The sequence below is a fragment of the Chenopodium quinoa genome, unplaced genomic scaffold (assembly GCF_001683475.1).
Source record: "Chenopodium quinoa cultivar QQ74 unplaced genomic scaffold, ASM168347v1, whole genome shotgun sequence".
NCBI classification, from domain to species: domain Eukaryota; kingdom Viridiplantae; phylum Streptophyta; class Magnoliopsida; order Caryophyllales; family Amaranthaceae; genus Chenopodium; species Chenopodium quinoa.
In genome coordinates, this window is record NW_018744603.1 from 1220610 (window position 1) to 1237384 (window position 16775).

The following is a 16775-nucleotide window of genomic DNA, read 5'->3' on the forward strand; positions in this document are numbered from 1 at the left end:
GATTTTAAAGTTTAAATTAATTAAATATAAAATATAATCTTTTGAGATTAAGAATTGTATCTAAATAGATAATGAATGTGAGAAATTCACAATTTATTTTAAAATAAAATTATTAAATGATATACTACATACAATAAATAAAATAATAAATTTTATCACATAAATACACAAAAAAAAATGAAGCATGTGCTTCATCTTTACCGGTAAAATTTAAAATCATCGTGCATACACAAAATGTAACCCAATTGATTATGTATACACGAAAATATATCAAACATTAGTACACAGTAATTTAATAGAACTCAAACTTCGTCATAATTTTTACTCCCTCCGTCCCCCTTTGATAGTCACTTTTGATGAAAAATCACGGGAATTAATAAACATAAATAAGAAGTAGCAAAAGTACATTGAAAAAGGTAAATTTATATTGGGTATGCAAAAAAAGTAGAGAGAGAAAGTAATTAAAATACATGGCAAAGTAAAATTTACATGGAAAAGTTAAATTTGCACAAATATTATTACAAATGGGAAAGAATTTTGGTTTTAAAATAATATTAATGGTACTTGAAAAAAGCAAATGTGACTAACATTTTGGATCACTAAAAATAATATAAGTGACTATCAAAAGGGGACGGATGGATTATCTTATTATCAATTACAAGCAAAAATATTTATTGGCTTATGACCACTTTATCAATGGATTGGATAGATTAAAGAATATAGATTGGATAAAGATATTGGATTGAACATAATAGGTGAGATAAGATTATATTGCACATAATAGGAAAAGAATCACAAAGGATTAATGCAATAATCAATAAGGAGTAATATCAATTATATACACATAGTCATAGTGTATCTCAATTGCACGTCACTTCCACCACACCTAAAGCAACACATATGTAACCTTCCAATTGTATTCGTCCACTTCTTACCCCCGTGTTACTCCGCACGATCCGATGTCAAAACACTTTGATCATAACCCAAGTCAAACACGGGCTACCTTTTCCTAACACATGCTTCGACTTCTTCCCCCTCTATAAATACAATCAATCTTCTTTCATTTTTCTTTCTATTTCTTTCTTCCTAACTTTACTCTCAACAATCTGCCGTGTTTTCTTTGTTTCACCCCTTTTTCTCTCTCTAAAATCATTCTCTAAAACTAGAATGGAGGATTCAAACCACCTCTACGAGTTTGAAGATGTCAGTGCTGCCGCCACGGCCGTGCCGAATCATGGATGGCAGAAGGTTACCTACTCTAAGCGCAGGAAGAATCAACAGCAGAATAAGCAGAAACCTGGTGCCGCTTCCGGAATTACTGTCGCTGATTCTGGGGTTGATAAGGATGGGAATGTTTTTCGAGCGATCGAGCAGCAGTCGGAGGATCGACATCGTCGAATTGTGGAGGCGCAGAAGAAATCTGCTCTTTTCGATGATGACGATGATGTTCATCGGAATGGTAGATCGAAGAAGCGCGATGATTTCGATGATAGTGAATCGGAGGAGAGAGAGAATGTGAATGTTGTTGAGAAGAAGGATGATAATAAGGAGAAGAAAAAGAAGAAGAAGGTTGAGAAGAAAGCTAAGGTTTCGGTTTCCGAAGCCGCTGCGAAGATGGATGCCGATGATTTATCTGCATTTCTTATCGATTTGTCGGTGAGTTATTTTTGGTGTAGATCAATGTTTGATTTGATTGTTTGATTAATGAATTGAATTGGGTTGAATTGAATTGAATTTTGTTGAATTGAATTTCAATTGTGATCTGATTGATTTGAGTGGTATTTTGTGTTTTAGGGTTCTTACGAAAATCAGGAGGACATACAATTGATGCGATTCGCAGATTATTTCGCACGGGCTTTTTCAGGGGTGAGTTCTGCCCAATTTCCGTGGGTTAAGACATTCAGGGAATCTCCAGTTGCTAAACTTTCTGAGGTGAGATTTTTGAGCATAATGATGATTTCTGTGACAACTTTGGCAATTAGATCTTTAGCTGAATTTCAAATTTGATGATTAATTTTGTTGAAGCTTTGTTAATTAGATCTTTCATGCTCGAAACTCGAAATATGTTAGTAATTGAATGCATCCTCTACCAATTTAGAGTCAGTATAGCCTGAATCTGAAACCTTTTTGTCTTTGAATACATCTTGTACGATGATAATAATGCTTGAGCTGATTTGGCTTGGCAAAATCGATGTCGAGTACAAGTTATGTGCTTGTGAAACACGTGGGAATATAAAATTCATGAATGTATTTTATTATCCGCGGACCACAATTGCTGGCTTTTGGACTACCATATCTTTCTCCAACTAAAAAGAATTTGTCTTTTCTTTTTGTTTAGAATTTTACTGTAAATTTTTTGTGCTTTACAACTTATGTACGGAGTATTTTCTAATTTATAGACCATAGAAGAATATAACTTTCTGTATATTATATTGATTTGTTTGGATGTTTTTGAGTAACATATGTTTTCTTTGGTGAAAAGATTCTAGGTATTGGCTATTTGTAGTACGTAATTTGATTTTTATGTACATTGAACCGGTTTTCCCTTTGTGTATGATTTTTTTGCCTCTCCTTTCTTTGTTTACACGAAGTGCAATTCATTATTTCTTATCAGCCTTGTCAAATAGTTTTTGCTTGACCACATTTTGTATAACTACATACGAGTAGCTGTTATTTTCTTGCTAGGCTTGTCTGCTCATCTGCTTTTACTTGTTTTTCTGAACAGATCCCTGTCTCCCATATCCCTGATGCTGTTTATAAGACATCAATTGACTGGATCAGCCAACGTTCAGTTCCCGCTCTTAGTTCCTTTGCAATTTTGTTATTAGATAGTATTCTCGCAGATTTAAACGTTCAAGCTCCTAGTGTTAAGAATGCTAAGAAGGCAACTCAGCAGCCAACATCCAAATCTCAGGTAATTTTGTACAGAATGTGCTCATCTTTAAGCCTATCTCCTAGCAGAACTTTAAATGTTTTCTTTTATCTAAGAATTTGATTTTCTTTTCTTACACTTGGTTTATCATCGCACCTCATTTTAAAGTACACAGTGCTACAGCAGGTTTATATATGCTATTTTAAAATTATGACTTTGATGCTGGTTTGAAGCATGTCTGCTGCAATGTATTCTTTTATCTAAGAATTTGATTTTCTTTTCTTACACTTGGTTTATCATCGCTCCTCATTTTAAAGTACACAGTGCTACAGCAGGTTTATATATGCTATTTTAAAATTATGACTTTGATGCTGGTTTGAAGCATGTCTGCTGCAATGTAACTACTAATGCTTTGAATGATTTATGATTTTCATTTTATATTTATTATATCTTAGATTCTTGGTGTCACTCTTATCCTGTCACTTCTTGTTTTACCTCTTCCCTGTTGCCCTCCATAGACTGTGGAAGGAAGTATCGAGTTCTGTCAGAATTACTATTTCATTGGAGTTAATGAGAACACTAACTGTGCTACCAGCCTACCGCTCTTTTCACTTTCTTGCTCATAGGTCTTTTACAATAATTGGTCATATCACTCTCCACTCTCAAAGTATCCTATGAAAGTTTCCGATTCCTGAAATATATTTAGTCATTTTGTTTTTGTCTTATGGATGTTGCTATATGTGATAGGTTGCTTTATTTGCGGTTTTGGCTATGGTTTTAAGGCGTAAACCAGATGTTCTTGTGAGTGTGTTGCCTACATTAAGAGAGAACCCCAAGTATCAAGGACAAGAGAAGCTTTCAGTTATCATATGGATGATATCTCAGGTAGTCTTTGGAGTAATGCCTCAGATTATTTGAAGGATATTGAATTTGAATTGTTACTATGCTTGTCCTATTTAACTGCCACTGGCTTATCCTGACAAAGTAAACTATTCTGTATAGGCCTGTCAAGGAGATTTGGCAGTTGGCTTGTTTGCATGGGCTCATAACCTCTTGCCATTGCTCAACAGCAAATCCACTAGCAATCCACTTTGTAGGGATCTGATTTTGCAGTTAGTTGAAAGGTTTGAAACAGTTGCATATTTTTGATACAGTAAATCATTTGTGTTAATGTATCGTACGTTTGTAATATAATGTGCTTGATTGCAGAATTTTGGCTTCCCCAAAGGCCCGTTCCATCTTGGTTAACGGAGCTGTTAGGAAAGGAGAACGTCTGATCCCTCCAACTGAGTTTGAGATCCTTGTGCGGGCCACTTTCCCTGTGTCATCCGCCAGAGTAAAGGTGTGTAATTCATATAGATTAATATTCATGACCTTTTATTGAATATGTATCTAATAGTTGTATGGGGATTCTTTGCAGGCAACTGAAAGATTTGAGGCTGTCTATCCTGTCCTGAAGGAAGTTGCTCTTGCTGGTGCGCCTGGAAGCAAAGCAATGAAACAAGTTTCACATCAGATATTTGGATTTGCAATTTTAGCAGCCGGAGAAGGTAATTGTTTTCATGCTATTTTGCATCCTTGTTTTCTTATATAAACATGCATTTCTTAGAAAGAACTCTGTTGTGAAATTTATGTGTATTTTTTGTTTACTGATTTCACAGGGAAGCCTGAGCTGGCTAAAGAAGCCACTGACATCTTAGTTTGGTCCTTGGCTCATAACAGTGATATCTACAAGCAATGGGTAAATTGATTTTACACTTTTACTACTCTTACTATTTAGCATTCAATTCTTTGACAGGTTATATTGGCATTCCATCTTTTGTGGTTTACTTGATTTTCGTGCTCATTTTTGCAGGACAAAGTATACCTGGATAATGTGGAGGCAAGTGTTGCCGTTCTGAAAAAGCTTTCTGAGGAAAGAAGGGAACAGCATCTGAACCAGTCATCTCTTGAAACTGTAAAGCAGACTCTGAAGAGTTTCCAGCAGAAGGTAGATTTCATGATCCTCACTCAACCTTTTTATTTGATTCAATCACATCTGGAGACGTAGATTTAAGGATAAAATACAATAAAAAAATAAAGATGGATAGAGAGAATCAGCTTCTGCTAATTCTGTTCAGGCCATAATATGATTGTATGTGACTTTGTATAATTCATTGTTTTGACGTTCTTTTGCTTTTCTCATAGAATGAAAAAGCATTGGCCGGTGATCATTCAGGACAAGCAGCTCTCTTCAAGGATGCTAACAAGTACTGTAAAGTGTTATTGGGGAGATTATCGCGAAGTCATGGCTGTGTTAAAGCCTTGGTATTTGTTGCAGTTGCAACAGCTGTGGGTGCTGCTGTTATGTCTTCAAATGTGGAGTCCTTTGATTGGAAGAGGGTATCTGTGATGCTCAGCTCCTTCCAATCTTTCTGAAATTAGAACGCTTAGTGGCTGTGTGCTGTCAGTTCTGCCGTTCATTTGGTTCGTAATATGATTGAGAGGAGGCAACACCAGCAAGTTTACATCCAACAATAACCATCTAAATAGATCACCGGATACAAGGAGTTAGAATGAGAGGATGCCATAATGCTTTCGGCTGTATTTGATAGTTTCAATTCGGTCCTCGGCATTTTTGACCGATTTGATTTTCTGTTTATTTATTTTAGTTTTTTTTTTCCAGCTTCCTGTTAACTTTTAGAATATTTGACATACATGCTTGTATTTGTAGACTCTTATGCTTTTATTTACAGGTTTTAATATTATGAAATTATTAAATCACCAAGTCTCTTGTACTCCCTTCGATCTGGTATAAGATTTAAAAAAAAAAAAACAAGAATAAAGTAGAATAAATAAAATTTGTGAGTAATGAAAATTATTTACGAACTAAATTGATCTACTGATAATTTTTTTTTTTTTTTTTTTTTTTTTAAAAAAGGTTCATTTTACCCATGAAGGAATATCACAACATAAATAGGAGACTAATCTCTAAAAAAGCTAAAGTCTTAGAGTTCTCTCGACCCTTCTCTCTCTAACCCCATCCTTATCTTTCACCGCCCCTCCTTCTTTCTTCAGCCCTGCTCGCCGGCGATTGGCGTTTCGCCTAGCCGTCGCCGGCGAGCCCAGTCCTCCCGTTAGTACCCCTTTTTGCTATTTTATTTTTAGTTTTTTTGGTCTGTTTGGCGAAGAATACAGGGAGGCAGGGAGCTCCAATCCTCTTCGGTAATTCGTGGGTTTTGGTATATCATCAAGGGTTTCGGCATATCGTCAAGTGTTTTGCGACTAGATTCAAGGACTAAAGAACCAAAGGGCTACCCTTAACGCCGCCGTTGAAAGTATTAATCTAATTTCCCGACGGTAAAAGGTGAAGTTAAGGCTAGGGTTTCCTCGCGTATCTAAAGTTAGATTTAGTGAGGGGTTCTTTTTCTGTTGTCGCTGACGATTGTCCGTGGTGTTGAGTTGGTTGTTGCCGGTGAGGTCTTTCCCTTTCTTGTTGTTCCTTCCTATGTTCTTTCGTTTCTTTGTGTTCTTGTTTTATTTTAATTGTTGTTATGTTTTGTTTGGTTTTATTATGTTGTTTTTGTGTAAGCTTCTAGTTTGGTTGGTTAAGGGCGTGTTCGGCAAAAGTAGCTGTGTGGGTAACTGTTAGCTGTAGTAGTAGCTGTCAGCTGTATACCTAGCTGTTAGCTGTCAACTAGCTGTTAGCTGTGAATATTTAAATATTTTAATAGTAGTGTTCGGTAAACTAGCTGTTGAGTCTATATAATTTAATAAAAAAAAATTATTATTTCATTAATTATAATTATATTATTAGTCAAATTCTTATAACAAAATTTAAGGTGTGGTTTATAAAATTAAGTACACAATTTCTTGATTACTATCAAATACATTTGAAAGGACAATGTACAATCTATCAAAATAATAAATAAATAAAAATGAATAAGTGTATACAAACCTTTTAGTAAGAATATTTATTTGCTTAACAAGCTAAAAGTTACTCTAATGAAAAAATACACAAATCGTTTTATTACAATAAATAATTACGGCGTCTAGCTTTCCATAAACTACCAGCTATATGGTCACGAATAGCCTTCATTTCAGTACCATCACCTTCTCTATTGTCACAATTTGATCCAGCATGATTAATATCCGGCAGCTCGAATGATGGAATAAAATCTGGGTAATCCTCTAACACTCTAAAAAGGGGATCAGTTGGTGAATTAATTCTAATATAGTTGTGTAGGGCAAATGTAGCAACCACCATTTGTATTTGTGTCTCAACACTGTATTTTGACATTTTGATAAGTATTATATCTTCCATCTCTGCTTCAAAACTCCAAAAGATCTTTCGATACAACTTCGAAGGGATGAGTGCCAACGATTAAAATTTTCTTGTTTATTTTGAGGAGGTACATTCTCAAATTGTGACTTATGATACCTCAACTTAGGATACGGTACTAAATATCCTCTACGATCTGGATATCCTTTATCAGCCAAGTAATACTTACCTAATTGCACCAAATCAAACAATGTTAAATATATATTTATATATATTATAAGAATTTATTTAAATAAACTTTATTATAATTACCTCTTAAAAAAATATATAAACTATAAGCATACCTTGAGAAGGAGTAGGAAATTTCATCTCTGGGTTTTCAATTGCATGAAGAAAAACACGAGTATCATGTGCCGAACCTTCCCACCCCGCCGATACAAATGTAAAACACATATCAAAATCACATGCAGCCAAAACATTAAATGTAGGAATTCCTTTTCGCCCTCTATAAGGCATTTGTTGGGCCTCAGGTATACATGCCTCTATATGTGTGCCATCAATACATCCAATAGCATCCTATTAAAAAAGTATAATGATGATATATATATATACATAATTATAAATAAATAAATATAAATATATATAATTAGATAAATCATTACCTTAAAAAAAGGCATATATCTATTATCCGTGGCAATTTTCGCTAGCACGCCTTTAAAACTAGGATCATAGGGTCTTATAATATCATGCGCAAGCCCCTTTACCTTTCTACTAGAGATTGAGTAGAGAACTTCATGAATAACTCTACTTATTGTATCGCCGGATCGTTGAAAACGCTCACACAAAACTCTATTTGATACCCCTTGAGCCAGTGCATATAATAAAATGCAAACTTTCTCTACTATAGACATGTTACCACTAGCTTTCAATCCATATTTTGAAGATAAGTCGTTACATAGTCTCAATAATAATCTTGGCTCCATTCTAAATGCATTGACACATCGAATAGGATGACCATTTAGCACTTCCCTTATCCACTTTTCTCCCGTAAAATTTAAAGTCATACACGGTTCCTTATAGATATACTTGCAATAATAAGTATATATTAAAGATATAGCATATGCTATTGCAATCCAAAATTTACGCTTTCTATCGTCATCAATGTCCATATCTGTAATTACATTTCAATAACAAGTGATGAAACAAAACACACACACACACACATATATATATATATATATATATATATATATATATATATATATATATATATATATATATATATATATATATATATATATATATATATATATGTTAAACTAAATTTATTAATATTAAAAAATGAAATTAATTACATGTACCAACACTACTATTTTAGGAGCAAATAACTCGAAATAAAATTTAGTAACAAATAACTAATGAAGCTACTTATTTTAAACAAATTGAATGATAAAAATCGAAACTACCTAAAAAGATCTTATCTAATTGTCTTTATTCAAATATAAGTGTTGCAACCATCTAAGCCTACTCTCATCATCATCCATATGCAAAAACACCTCTCTCTTAGTTTGATCTTCAATCACAGAAATAGCATAAAACCAAACATCACAATATTTCTCTAAAATATGGTTTTGTACCATAAGATTGAGAACTTGCATGGCAGTAGTAATTGTGGATGAGGATGGTTGAGTACTTGCATTAGGTGTGCTACTTTGAGCCATAAGCTTAACACACTGTCATTTCACCAATTTTATGAGACAACATTGTTGATCCTGCTGATTGTCTTCTCTTACGCTTCATTTGGACAACATTATTCTTTGTTATAGGTTGCTTTTGGGCCTTTTTAGAAGCATGAGTACTAGCATTTGCACCTTCATTAGTCACTTGTAAAGCACCACCCGGATTTGGTAACACTGAATTCTTAGCTTGTTCCATAAAATTTTGGAAAAAATTATCATTCATTAAATCAGATGTAAATTAGTCACTTTGAAAAAAGTTACTCCCATTTTCCGGATTTTCTTCATGCTCTTCATCATAATTCTCATGTTCTATGTTTTGCTCTTCAATATTAATAACAGGGTCTGTTGAAGGTGCATACACATTATCCCCCGTAGCACATGAATCTCCAAATAAACTATCCCATTTGTTTTCAAGCTTTGCACTAATACCCTTATGACGAAATTTTTTGAAATCTGATTTCTCCTACAAATTCATAAAAAAAAAATCAAATTTAAATATGTCATATAATTCTATTTTGATGAATAACAGAATCCTATTAAAATTTAATGTGTACACACCTTAATTTTTTGATCCCACCATTCATTCGTGGCATCAATTCTACCAGATTGCGGATTCCATCCTAAACCAGTTTCTTTTGATTTCAAAGCCTTCCAATGACGCCAATCTTTTCTCATTGTATCATATTTATGCTTGCAACTATTTGTATTTATGAACACCCATCCAATTCTTTTTTCAACTTCCGTTTGAATTTCCTTCCACTTAAAAAATTGTGAACGACCATTGTCTTTAATAAATTGAAGGCATACATCACACAGTATCATCATGTTTTCATCATTCCATTTGAAAATGTCTTTAGTTGCCTACTGTTTACTAGATGAAGCCATCTAGTATGAAACCCAAATTTATTAATATATATTAAATTTGTATAGTATATGAAGACATACATGCTACCTTAAAAAGAAGTGTATCAAAAAGGAATGAAATTCTTCCTTATTCCCATTGATTAAGATCATACTAAGGTTATATACATAGCTAGCATAACACTAGTCTTAAATCTAGGTGATCTATATGAGTACAACTGTACAACATTCTAGTTGATTATCCAATATTCTAGCTAACATATGTTAAACATAACTATCTACATAAATATAGATATCTTATTTTATCTTGTTCCATTAATTGATGACGTTGCTTAGATGAAATTGTATTGGTCTTTTACAAAAAAAAAATCCCTGTTTTTCTACTCTCTACTTTGTCTCCTTCAATCTAGGATTTAACAATTTAATTTTAGCATTTAGAGACCACCGTAGTACAAGTACATAATTCATAACTTGATTGTACTTTGAGTCATATAATGATAATATATATTTCTGAAATAGCTAATCAAATTCAACTTACAATTCAATAATATTAGGTGGTAGAAATAATAAGCATTGATGATGAACTTTATTAATTATATTTATTGTTTTTTTTTCCCAGTCACCGGTTAGCAATTTGTACAGAACTTTATTAATTATAATTGTATTTATTGAATTTTCTTTATCATGGAATATTACTTGTGCTAAGCTACGTTACTTGAAGCTCAATCTAAATCTAATTCAAAAAACCTAAATAGAACCACAAGAGTTTTTTTGTAGAAAAAATAGAATATGAATTCATACCTTAATTCGAGAAAAGCAATGGGAGATGAGAACCACAATTCGACCCGATGCTAATATCTACAATAGGAAAAAAATACAATAAAGCTTAATTCATAATACTAGAAACCAATAATTTAAGAAGACATATAAGAAGACAAAATTTACCAGAGCAAAGCAATGCAGAGCTACGTCTTTTGTGAAGGAATGACAATTTTTTTTTTAAATGATTTGAAATGAAGAATGCAAAATAGAATGTCAGATCAAGTCATATATAGGGCTATATAATATTTGAACGTTAGACATGAGATAATCATCAAAATAAATTTCAACGTTAAAATTTTGATAAGTATTAAAAACAGTATTTCAAATTTGAAGGATAAAAAAAACAGATTGGATTTTATTTCCTAAAATTTTGGATAAAAATTCTATACCTATTTTTCAAAAAAAAAAAAAAAAAAAAAAAAAAATTACAAAAATAACAAAAAATTCCCACAGCTAATCCGACGTTAAAACTTATAACTTTTGGCAAAAGCTACTTAAAACACTAAAAGCTACTTTCACCACTACCTTGCCGAACATGTCTAATTTTTATCAAGTAGCGTTTTGACCAAGTCAAAAAGCTAAAAGCTACTCAAAAGCTACCTAAACACTGGTGCCGAACACGCCCTAAGCTGTTGTCTTTAAATAAAGTTGTTCAAGTTATAGAGGGTTATGAAGTGTGGTCGTTGTTCTCGGCGCCTTGTTGGTTGTTTTTAGGGGTTGTAAGGTTTATCAATCCCTTGTTAGTTTGGTTGGCGGCCCTTTTAGTTGCTTGTTCGGGGTGGGATTGTGTTATGGGAGGTTGTCATGTTGCATGTGTGGCTTCCCCCTTTGTCAGTTTGGGTGATGTCCTCTGTGTTTGTGCTGTTATCTAGAGGCTAGCGATATTTATGCAAGCAAAAAGTATTCCTTGCATTTGGAGTTTGCAGGGGGTAGGTAAGTTTGAGGGGAGAGGGTTGTACGTTGGCCATGTTGCTTATTGGTTGCGGGATTATATAGGTCTTCATTCAACGACTATCATTCCAGTGTCGGTGTTGGTGTTGATGATGACAAAGACAGTCATCATTAAAAATTTCAATCTTGAAGGAGGCTCCCCATCTTTAATGTTTGGGGTAAGCAAAGTCCTCCATCTTCTTGCATTCTATATAGGTAGAATTGCAGGAAAGAAACCTACATTTTGGTGTAAGGTTTCTCTTGGTAGAGTCGTGAAAAAATCCGACTCTCATGGTTTGGCTCCCGGACTCTTAGGAGGTGAATCCCTAGGAGTGGAGTCGGGTGATGGGTCCTTTTTTCAGCAACATGGGGCTTTTGACTTTCGGGTGTATGGTCTCTACACTTCTTCTGCCGGGATTTTTCATAGGGATTATGCTAAGTTTCGGTTCCCTTATTTAGTGTTCGCTTGCATTATCTGTCCTTCTCCAAGATTTTGGTTTGTTTGGCAACTTTTGGTCCAACAAAAGGTTTTGGTAAGAACCTTTTGGTTATTCGGGCTCCGAGATGTTTGGTATGATGCACATGGGTGTATTCATTCATTTCTCTTTCCCTCTATTGGTTTAGTTAAGTGGGTTTTGTTGTTTTTAATTTCTTGTTTTAGATCTCTTAGGTTGTAATTTGCCTTTATTTATGAAGTTCTCATTGTCAAAAAAAAAAAAAATCTCCTTTAAATAAGGTTTATTTTAAAGACTTTATTGATGCCATCAATAAGAATGAAACCCAAAAGATAGAAAATTAGGCCCTGTTTTGTTTACCTTATTTCTTTTTATTTCAGGATTGATTAAGATAAGTTCAGAGAAGTTAGGTGAAAATAGGAGGGTGTTATGGTTTTTTAATTTTTTTTTTTTTCATTTATAGCATTGTACATTTTTATATACTATTATGCAAGTATAATGTTTTATTAAAGTATAAGTTATCTTAAAAGTAGTTTTTGTGTACTATTATGCATGTAGTGTTACATTTTATCATCGTACCTATTTCTAAAGCACATAGGTGCTATGCACCTATAGTTATTCGGAGCAACATCCAAACTATAAATGGAAGCATCATGCGTTCTATTCACTTTATCATAATTTATCTGAACTTATTTTCCTTGACTTATCTTATCTGAACTTATTAACTTTTATCTGAGCTTATTAGGCCTGAAATAAGTAAAAATAAGATGAACTGAATAAGGCCTTAGACTCATCACTTTTTAAAAAAATAAAATAAAATAAGTTCTCTTTATTTCTTACGCCAATTAGTGATTAAAAAATGATGCATCTAAACTAAAAACCAGAGGAAGCATTACTTGTATAGCCTCTTCAGTCTTCACTGCACAACGAAGATTTAATCTGATATGATTGATAATCAAATAAGGAGTAACTTCTGTAAATAAGATATATGTATAATCACATTGTAATCCTTTAAAAGAGTGAGAAGTTACAAATATCAATTTATCAATACATATACTATACAATTGATAATGACAATTAGAGACGATTCTTTATTCGTAATCTTCAATGGTAGCCCATGGATATTTGAGAAACCCACCCTTAACCTCTGATGGGTTTTCAGGTTTAGACCATGGATACTTCAATGTTGTGTCTCTTGGTAATTTCCTAAAATTAAGAAATGGTGCCCATACCAAAATCCTGCATCACATTTGTTCCATAGTTAAATGACAATAACTTTAATACTACTCGAATCGTCGTATACTAGTTAAATTACACTATTAACGTGAGTACCAAATTAGAGGAAGGAAGAAACAATTGACGTAAGGAGCATAAAGGTACTCACCCAGGGAAGAACAAGAAGACGAACATAAATTGGAAGTACATTTCAAGTAGATTTCTTCTGTACCATCTTATTCTTAGCCAGTTCATGATTATCGGCTGTCATGAAATATAAAATCAAGCATGTCAAATATAAACTACTACGGAGTATATGATCAGTATTGAATAACCTGAAAAATCACCAATTTTTTTTTTTGCTTTGACTCGATAATGAACTGAAAAAATGCTCAACTTGTTCGGATTATTACTCCATATGCTACTATGGTATGTTGAATTATTTTTTTGTAATGTTCTCTATATTATCATAATTGTTATGATTAATATGAAGTATATATTATTATACTCTACTAAGGTACTATGTACTAAGATTGAGTGATGCATATTGCATAGAGTATGAGAATCATCCAACCACATTAACAAATCATTTTAATTAGTCTAGAATGTTTGAATTCCATATTTTTATTGTTACATTTTTTAAAGAGTCTGGTTTATTATTATTATACACTACTATGGTACTATGGTATGGATTACCTAGTTTGAATGATCTATAGATTGTGAGACTTGCCTAACTATGATTAAAACATCACAATTCAAAAGAATACAGAACATAATACTACGAGTTTTGTCAATCTTTGCTAATATTTGAGACGGGGTAGTAAATAAGATCATGTAAACGGACATATATACTAATTACGAGTTTTGTAAAAGATCAATTTATAAATGTTGAACAAAGGATTAGAGAAGGGTGGATGATTTTGCTTACTGGCATAATAAGAAAGTACCAAAAAGCCACAACTCCAGCCTTAATCAAAACCCAAACCAAGTCTTCATGATAATTTACTCCTGTAACTGCAAATGCTGGTTCTGAAGCAACCTGTTGATACATTTTATTGGATCTTCTTAACCACTAAAACAAATATGATTTGAATAATATATCAATTGAATTAAGGATGAAGATCATACAGTTGTGGTGGCCAAAAGTCCCAACTGAAACACCCAATTGGATTTAATCCCATCACTAGGCTTCAATGAAATCTTGCTTCCATTACTAATCTATTTGAAGCAAAAAAATAAAAATAAATAAATAAATAAAGAAGAAGAAGAAGATTAAAATCATACCAAAAATAAATAAACAAATAAATAAGTGGCATTTTTTTCTTCTTTGGGTGGGAAAATGTAGGAGACATACCGGTGATGGTTGTTGGTTGGAGTTCGAAGCGCTAAGCAGTTTGTGTTTGAGCGCACAAGTGATGGAGAAAGCGGGTCGGCATTTCGAAGCAGAGAGTATAGGCAGAGCCTTGAGAGGGTGGAAGATTGTACAATTCATGGTTTTGCTGCCTTATCTCTTCTAATCAGAACCAAATGTTTCCATGGTAAGAATGCCATGCATCTGAGGACGATATTGGTTTGTCCCTTTTTTTTGTTTTTTTAAGACTGGTTGTCCGCCACATGTATTCGGATGGAAATGGTGAAACGTATACAGCGATATACTTTCTTTGTTAATTTTTAGTTCACATATTTTAAATTTTGTCATTACTCACATACTCTACGTTGAAATCTTAAGGGTTTGTTTGACATTATTGTGATTTTTTATTTTTTATAATAATATGATATAAGTCATTAAAAATAAAATAAAAAATTAGTGTTTTAAAATTATGATTATTTTGAAAACTGACGACAGAAAAGTCGAAACAACTTTTTCTTATTTTATATTTTTTTTCCTCAACCAGAAGATTGAAAACAAAAAATAATGTTAAACAAGCCCAAGTTTTTGCGACATATTTATGTCAGATCTTCGTCTGAATCTATGTATTCAAAATACCACCCTTTTATTTTGTATAAATTTACTCATTCCCTTTGTTCTTTAATGTTTGTCACATTTGCTTTTTTATATAGTTTTTAATGGAATATTGCATTTAAAATATATAATATGACGTATTACAAAACTTATAAAAATTTCATATTTGACAACTAAATTTCGGGTCGACCATAACAAGATCATAAATGATGATATTTGAAAAATAAAAAGACATTAAAATGTAAGATTTATTTGCATTAGAATCTCTGAAGTAAGATTCCAATTGGTACATCATACCTTTCATCGTCAATTAAATTATTTGTCTTGAATGGAATCTTGAATGAACCTTTAAAAACGTCTTAGGATTGATTGAAATACTTGAATTATATTTGAAGGGTGTATTATGGTGCATTAGGAGTAGTGCTGTCAAATTTTAAATCGAAACCGTTTAACTGTCCGAAACCAACCGACCCAAATGAGAACCGAACCGATTAAAAACCGATTTTGTAAAACCGAAAACCGACCCAAACCGTATTTAAGTAAAACCAAAACCGAACCGATCCGAATAATGTCAAACTGTATAAGAATCGAACCCGTTAACATACCGAACCAGTTCTAAACCGAACTGAAATCAAACCGAACCGAAAAAGAACCGAACTGTTTCTAATCCGAAACCGTTTCCAACCCAAAACCGTTTGAACCGAGATAAAAACCGTTTACACCGAATCGTTAACAAACTGCAACCCGTTTACACAGAACAGTTTATGAACCGAACAACTTACAAACCGAACCGTTTATAAATCAAACTGTAATTTCGATCTCACAATAACTCATCAAATCATGATTATGACACATCAATTAGATGATTAAATAAGAAGCAGCTAATAATGTGATAGTAACAAAATAATAATTCATTAATATACTAAACTTTTATAATCTACGTTACTTCGTAATAAACTAGTAAGATCAGTATGACTAAACTTGAAAATAACATGATATGTATTTTTAAAATCGATGAGAATTTGTATATAATATAATGCCTAATGGCTAAATATGAAGTGATGAAGTCTCGACTTGATATAAAACTTGTTAACCAGCAAAAGGTTAGTAAGTACTATGAAATTCAAACCAAAATCGTTTAACTGCCCGAATCCAAACGTCCCGATTAAAAACCGACTTTTTGAAATAAAAAAGTTTCGAACCATAATTTAGTAAACGTGAAATGAAACTGGTCCGAATAACGTTAAACCGTATAAAAGGCGAACCCGTTAACAAATCGAACCAAAATAAAATTGAACCGAAAAAGAACCGAACCGTTTTTAACTCGAAACCATTTCCAACCCGAAACTGTTTGAACCGGTATAAAAACCGTTTACACCGAACCGTTAACAAACCGTAACCCGGCTGCACCAAAACGTTTACTTCCCGAACCGTTTACAACCCGAACCGAATTAAAACCGCTCAAGAATAAATCAAAACCGAATCGAACCGATAACTATTTAAACCGAACTGAAACCGACCCGCAAGACATTTAAAACGATTTCAAACCGACCCGATTTAATACCGAACCGATTTCAAACCGAATCTAACCCAAATTGTCAAACCGTTTTGACAGTGCTAATTAGGAGCTAAAGTTTTAGGCTCATAATTTGAGTGT

At 33.0% G+C, this 16775-nt stretch overlaps 3 protein-coding genes and 1 pseudogene across 3 annotated transcripts; 1 reads left to right on the plus strand and 3 right to left on the minus strand.

Annotated features, from left to right (window-relative positions):
• The first annotated feature begins 1055 nt into the window (after positions 1–1055).
• LOC110699935 lies at positions 1056–5639 on the plus strand. Its single transcript, XM_021877427.1, has 10 exons — positions 1056–1656; positions 1795–1932; positions 2726–2914; positions 3620–3757; positions 3875–3996; positions 4082–4214; positions 4293–4422; positions 4534–4613; positions 4728–4862; positions 5060–5639. The coding sequence occupies exons 1-10, from the start codon at positions 1168–1170 to the stop codon at positions 5288–5290; spliced, it is 1785 nt and encodes a 594-aa protein (XP_021733119.1). The 5' UTR covers positions 1056–1167; the 3' UTR covers positions 5291–5639.
• Positions 5640–6881: 1242 nt separating this feature from the next.
• Positions 6882–8302, minus strand: LOC110699977. The gene is made up of 4 exons (XM_021877464.1): positions 7898–8302; positions 7478–7709; positions 7293–7362; positions 6882–7137 (listed from the first exon to the last, which is right to left on the minus strand). The coding sequence occupies exons 1-4, from the start codon at positions 8300–8302 to the stop codon at positions 6882–6884; spliced, it is 963 nt and encodes a 320-aa protein (XP_021733156.1).
• Positions 8303–8561: 259 nt separating this feature from the next.
• LOC110699963 lies at positions 8562–9757 on the minus strand (annotated as a pseudogene).
• Positions 9758–12895: 3138 nt separating this feature from the next.
• Positions 12896–14764, minus strand: LOC110699937 (NAD(P)H-quinone oxidoreductase subunit L, chloroplastic-like). Its single transcript, XM_021877428.1, has 5 exons — positions 14510–14764; positions 14284–14373; positions 14084–14194; positions 13325–13419; positions 12896–13179 (listed from the first exon to the last, which is right to left on the minus strand). The coding sequence occupies exons 1-5, from the start codon at positions 14645–14647 to the stop codon at positions 13032–13034; spliced, it is 582 nt and encodes a 193-aa protein (XP_021733120.1). The 5' UTR covers positions 14648–14764; the 3' UTR covers positions 12896–13031.
• Between the last annotated feature and the right edge of the window lie 2011 nt (positions 14765–16775).

Excerpts from the sequence above, each read along its gene's own strand:
- LOC110699935 (XM_021877427.1), top strand. The coding sequence starts at position 1,168 with ATGGAGGATTCAAACCACCTCTACGAGTTTGAAGATGTCAGTGCTGCC. Across the intron at positions 4,423-4,533 it reads AATTTTAGCAGCCGGAGAAG|GGAAGCCTGAGCTGGCTAAA; the intron begins GTAATTGTTTTC and ends CTGATTTCACAG. Across the intron at positions 4,863-5,059 it reads TGAAGAGTTTCCAGCAGAAG|AATGAAAAAGCATTGGCCGG; the intron begins GTAGATTTCATG and ends CTTTTCTCATAG.
- LOC110699977 (XM_021877464.1), bottom strand. The coding sequence starts at position 8,302 with ATGGACATTGATGACGATAGAAAGCGTAAATTTTGGATTGCAATAGCA. Across the intron at positions 7,710-7,897 it reads ACTCAATCTCTAGTAGAAAG|GATGCTATTGGATGTATTGA; the intron begins GTAAAGGGGCTT and ends CTTTTTTAATAG. Across the intron at positions 7,363-7,477 it reads ATTTCCTACTCCTTCTCAAG|GTAAGTATTACTTGGCTGAT; the intron begins GTATGCTTATAG and ends TGGTGCAATTAG.
- LOC110699937 (XM_021877428.1), bottom strand. The coding sequence starts at position 14,647 with ATGAATTGTACAATCTTCCACCCTCTCAAGGCTCTGCCTATACTCTCT. Across the intron at positions 13,420-14,083 it reads GGTACTTTCTTATTATGCCA|CCGATAATCATGAACTGGCT; the intron begins GTAAGCAAAATC and ends ATTTCATGACAG. Across the intron at positions 13,180-13,324 it reads GTCTTCTTGTTCTTCCCTGG|GATTTTGGTATGGGCACCAT; the intron begins GTGAGTACCTTT and ends AATGTGATGCAG.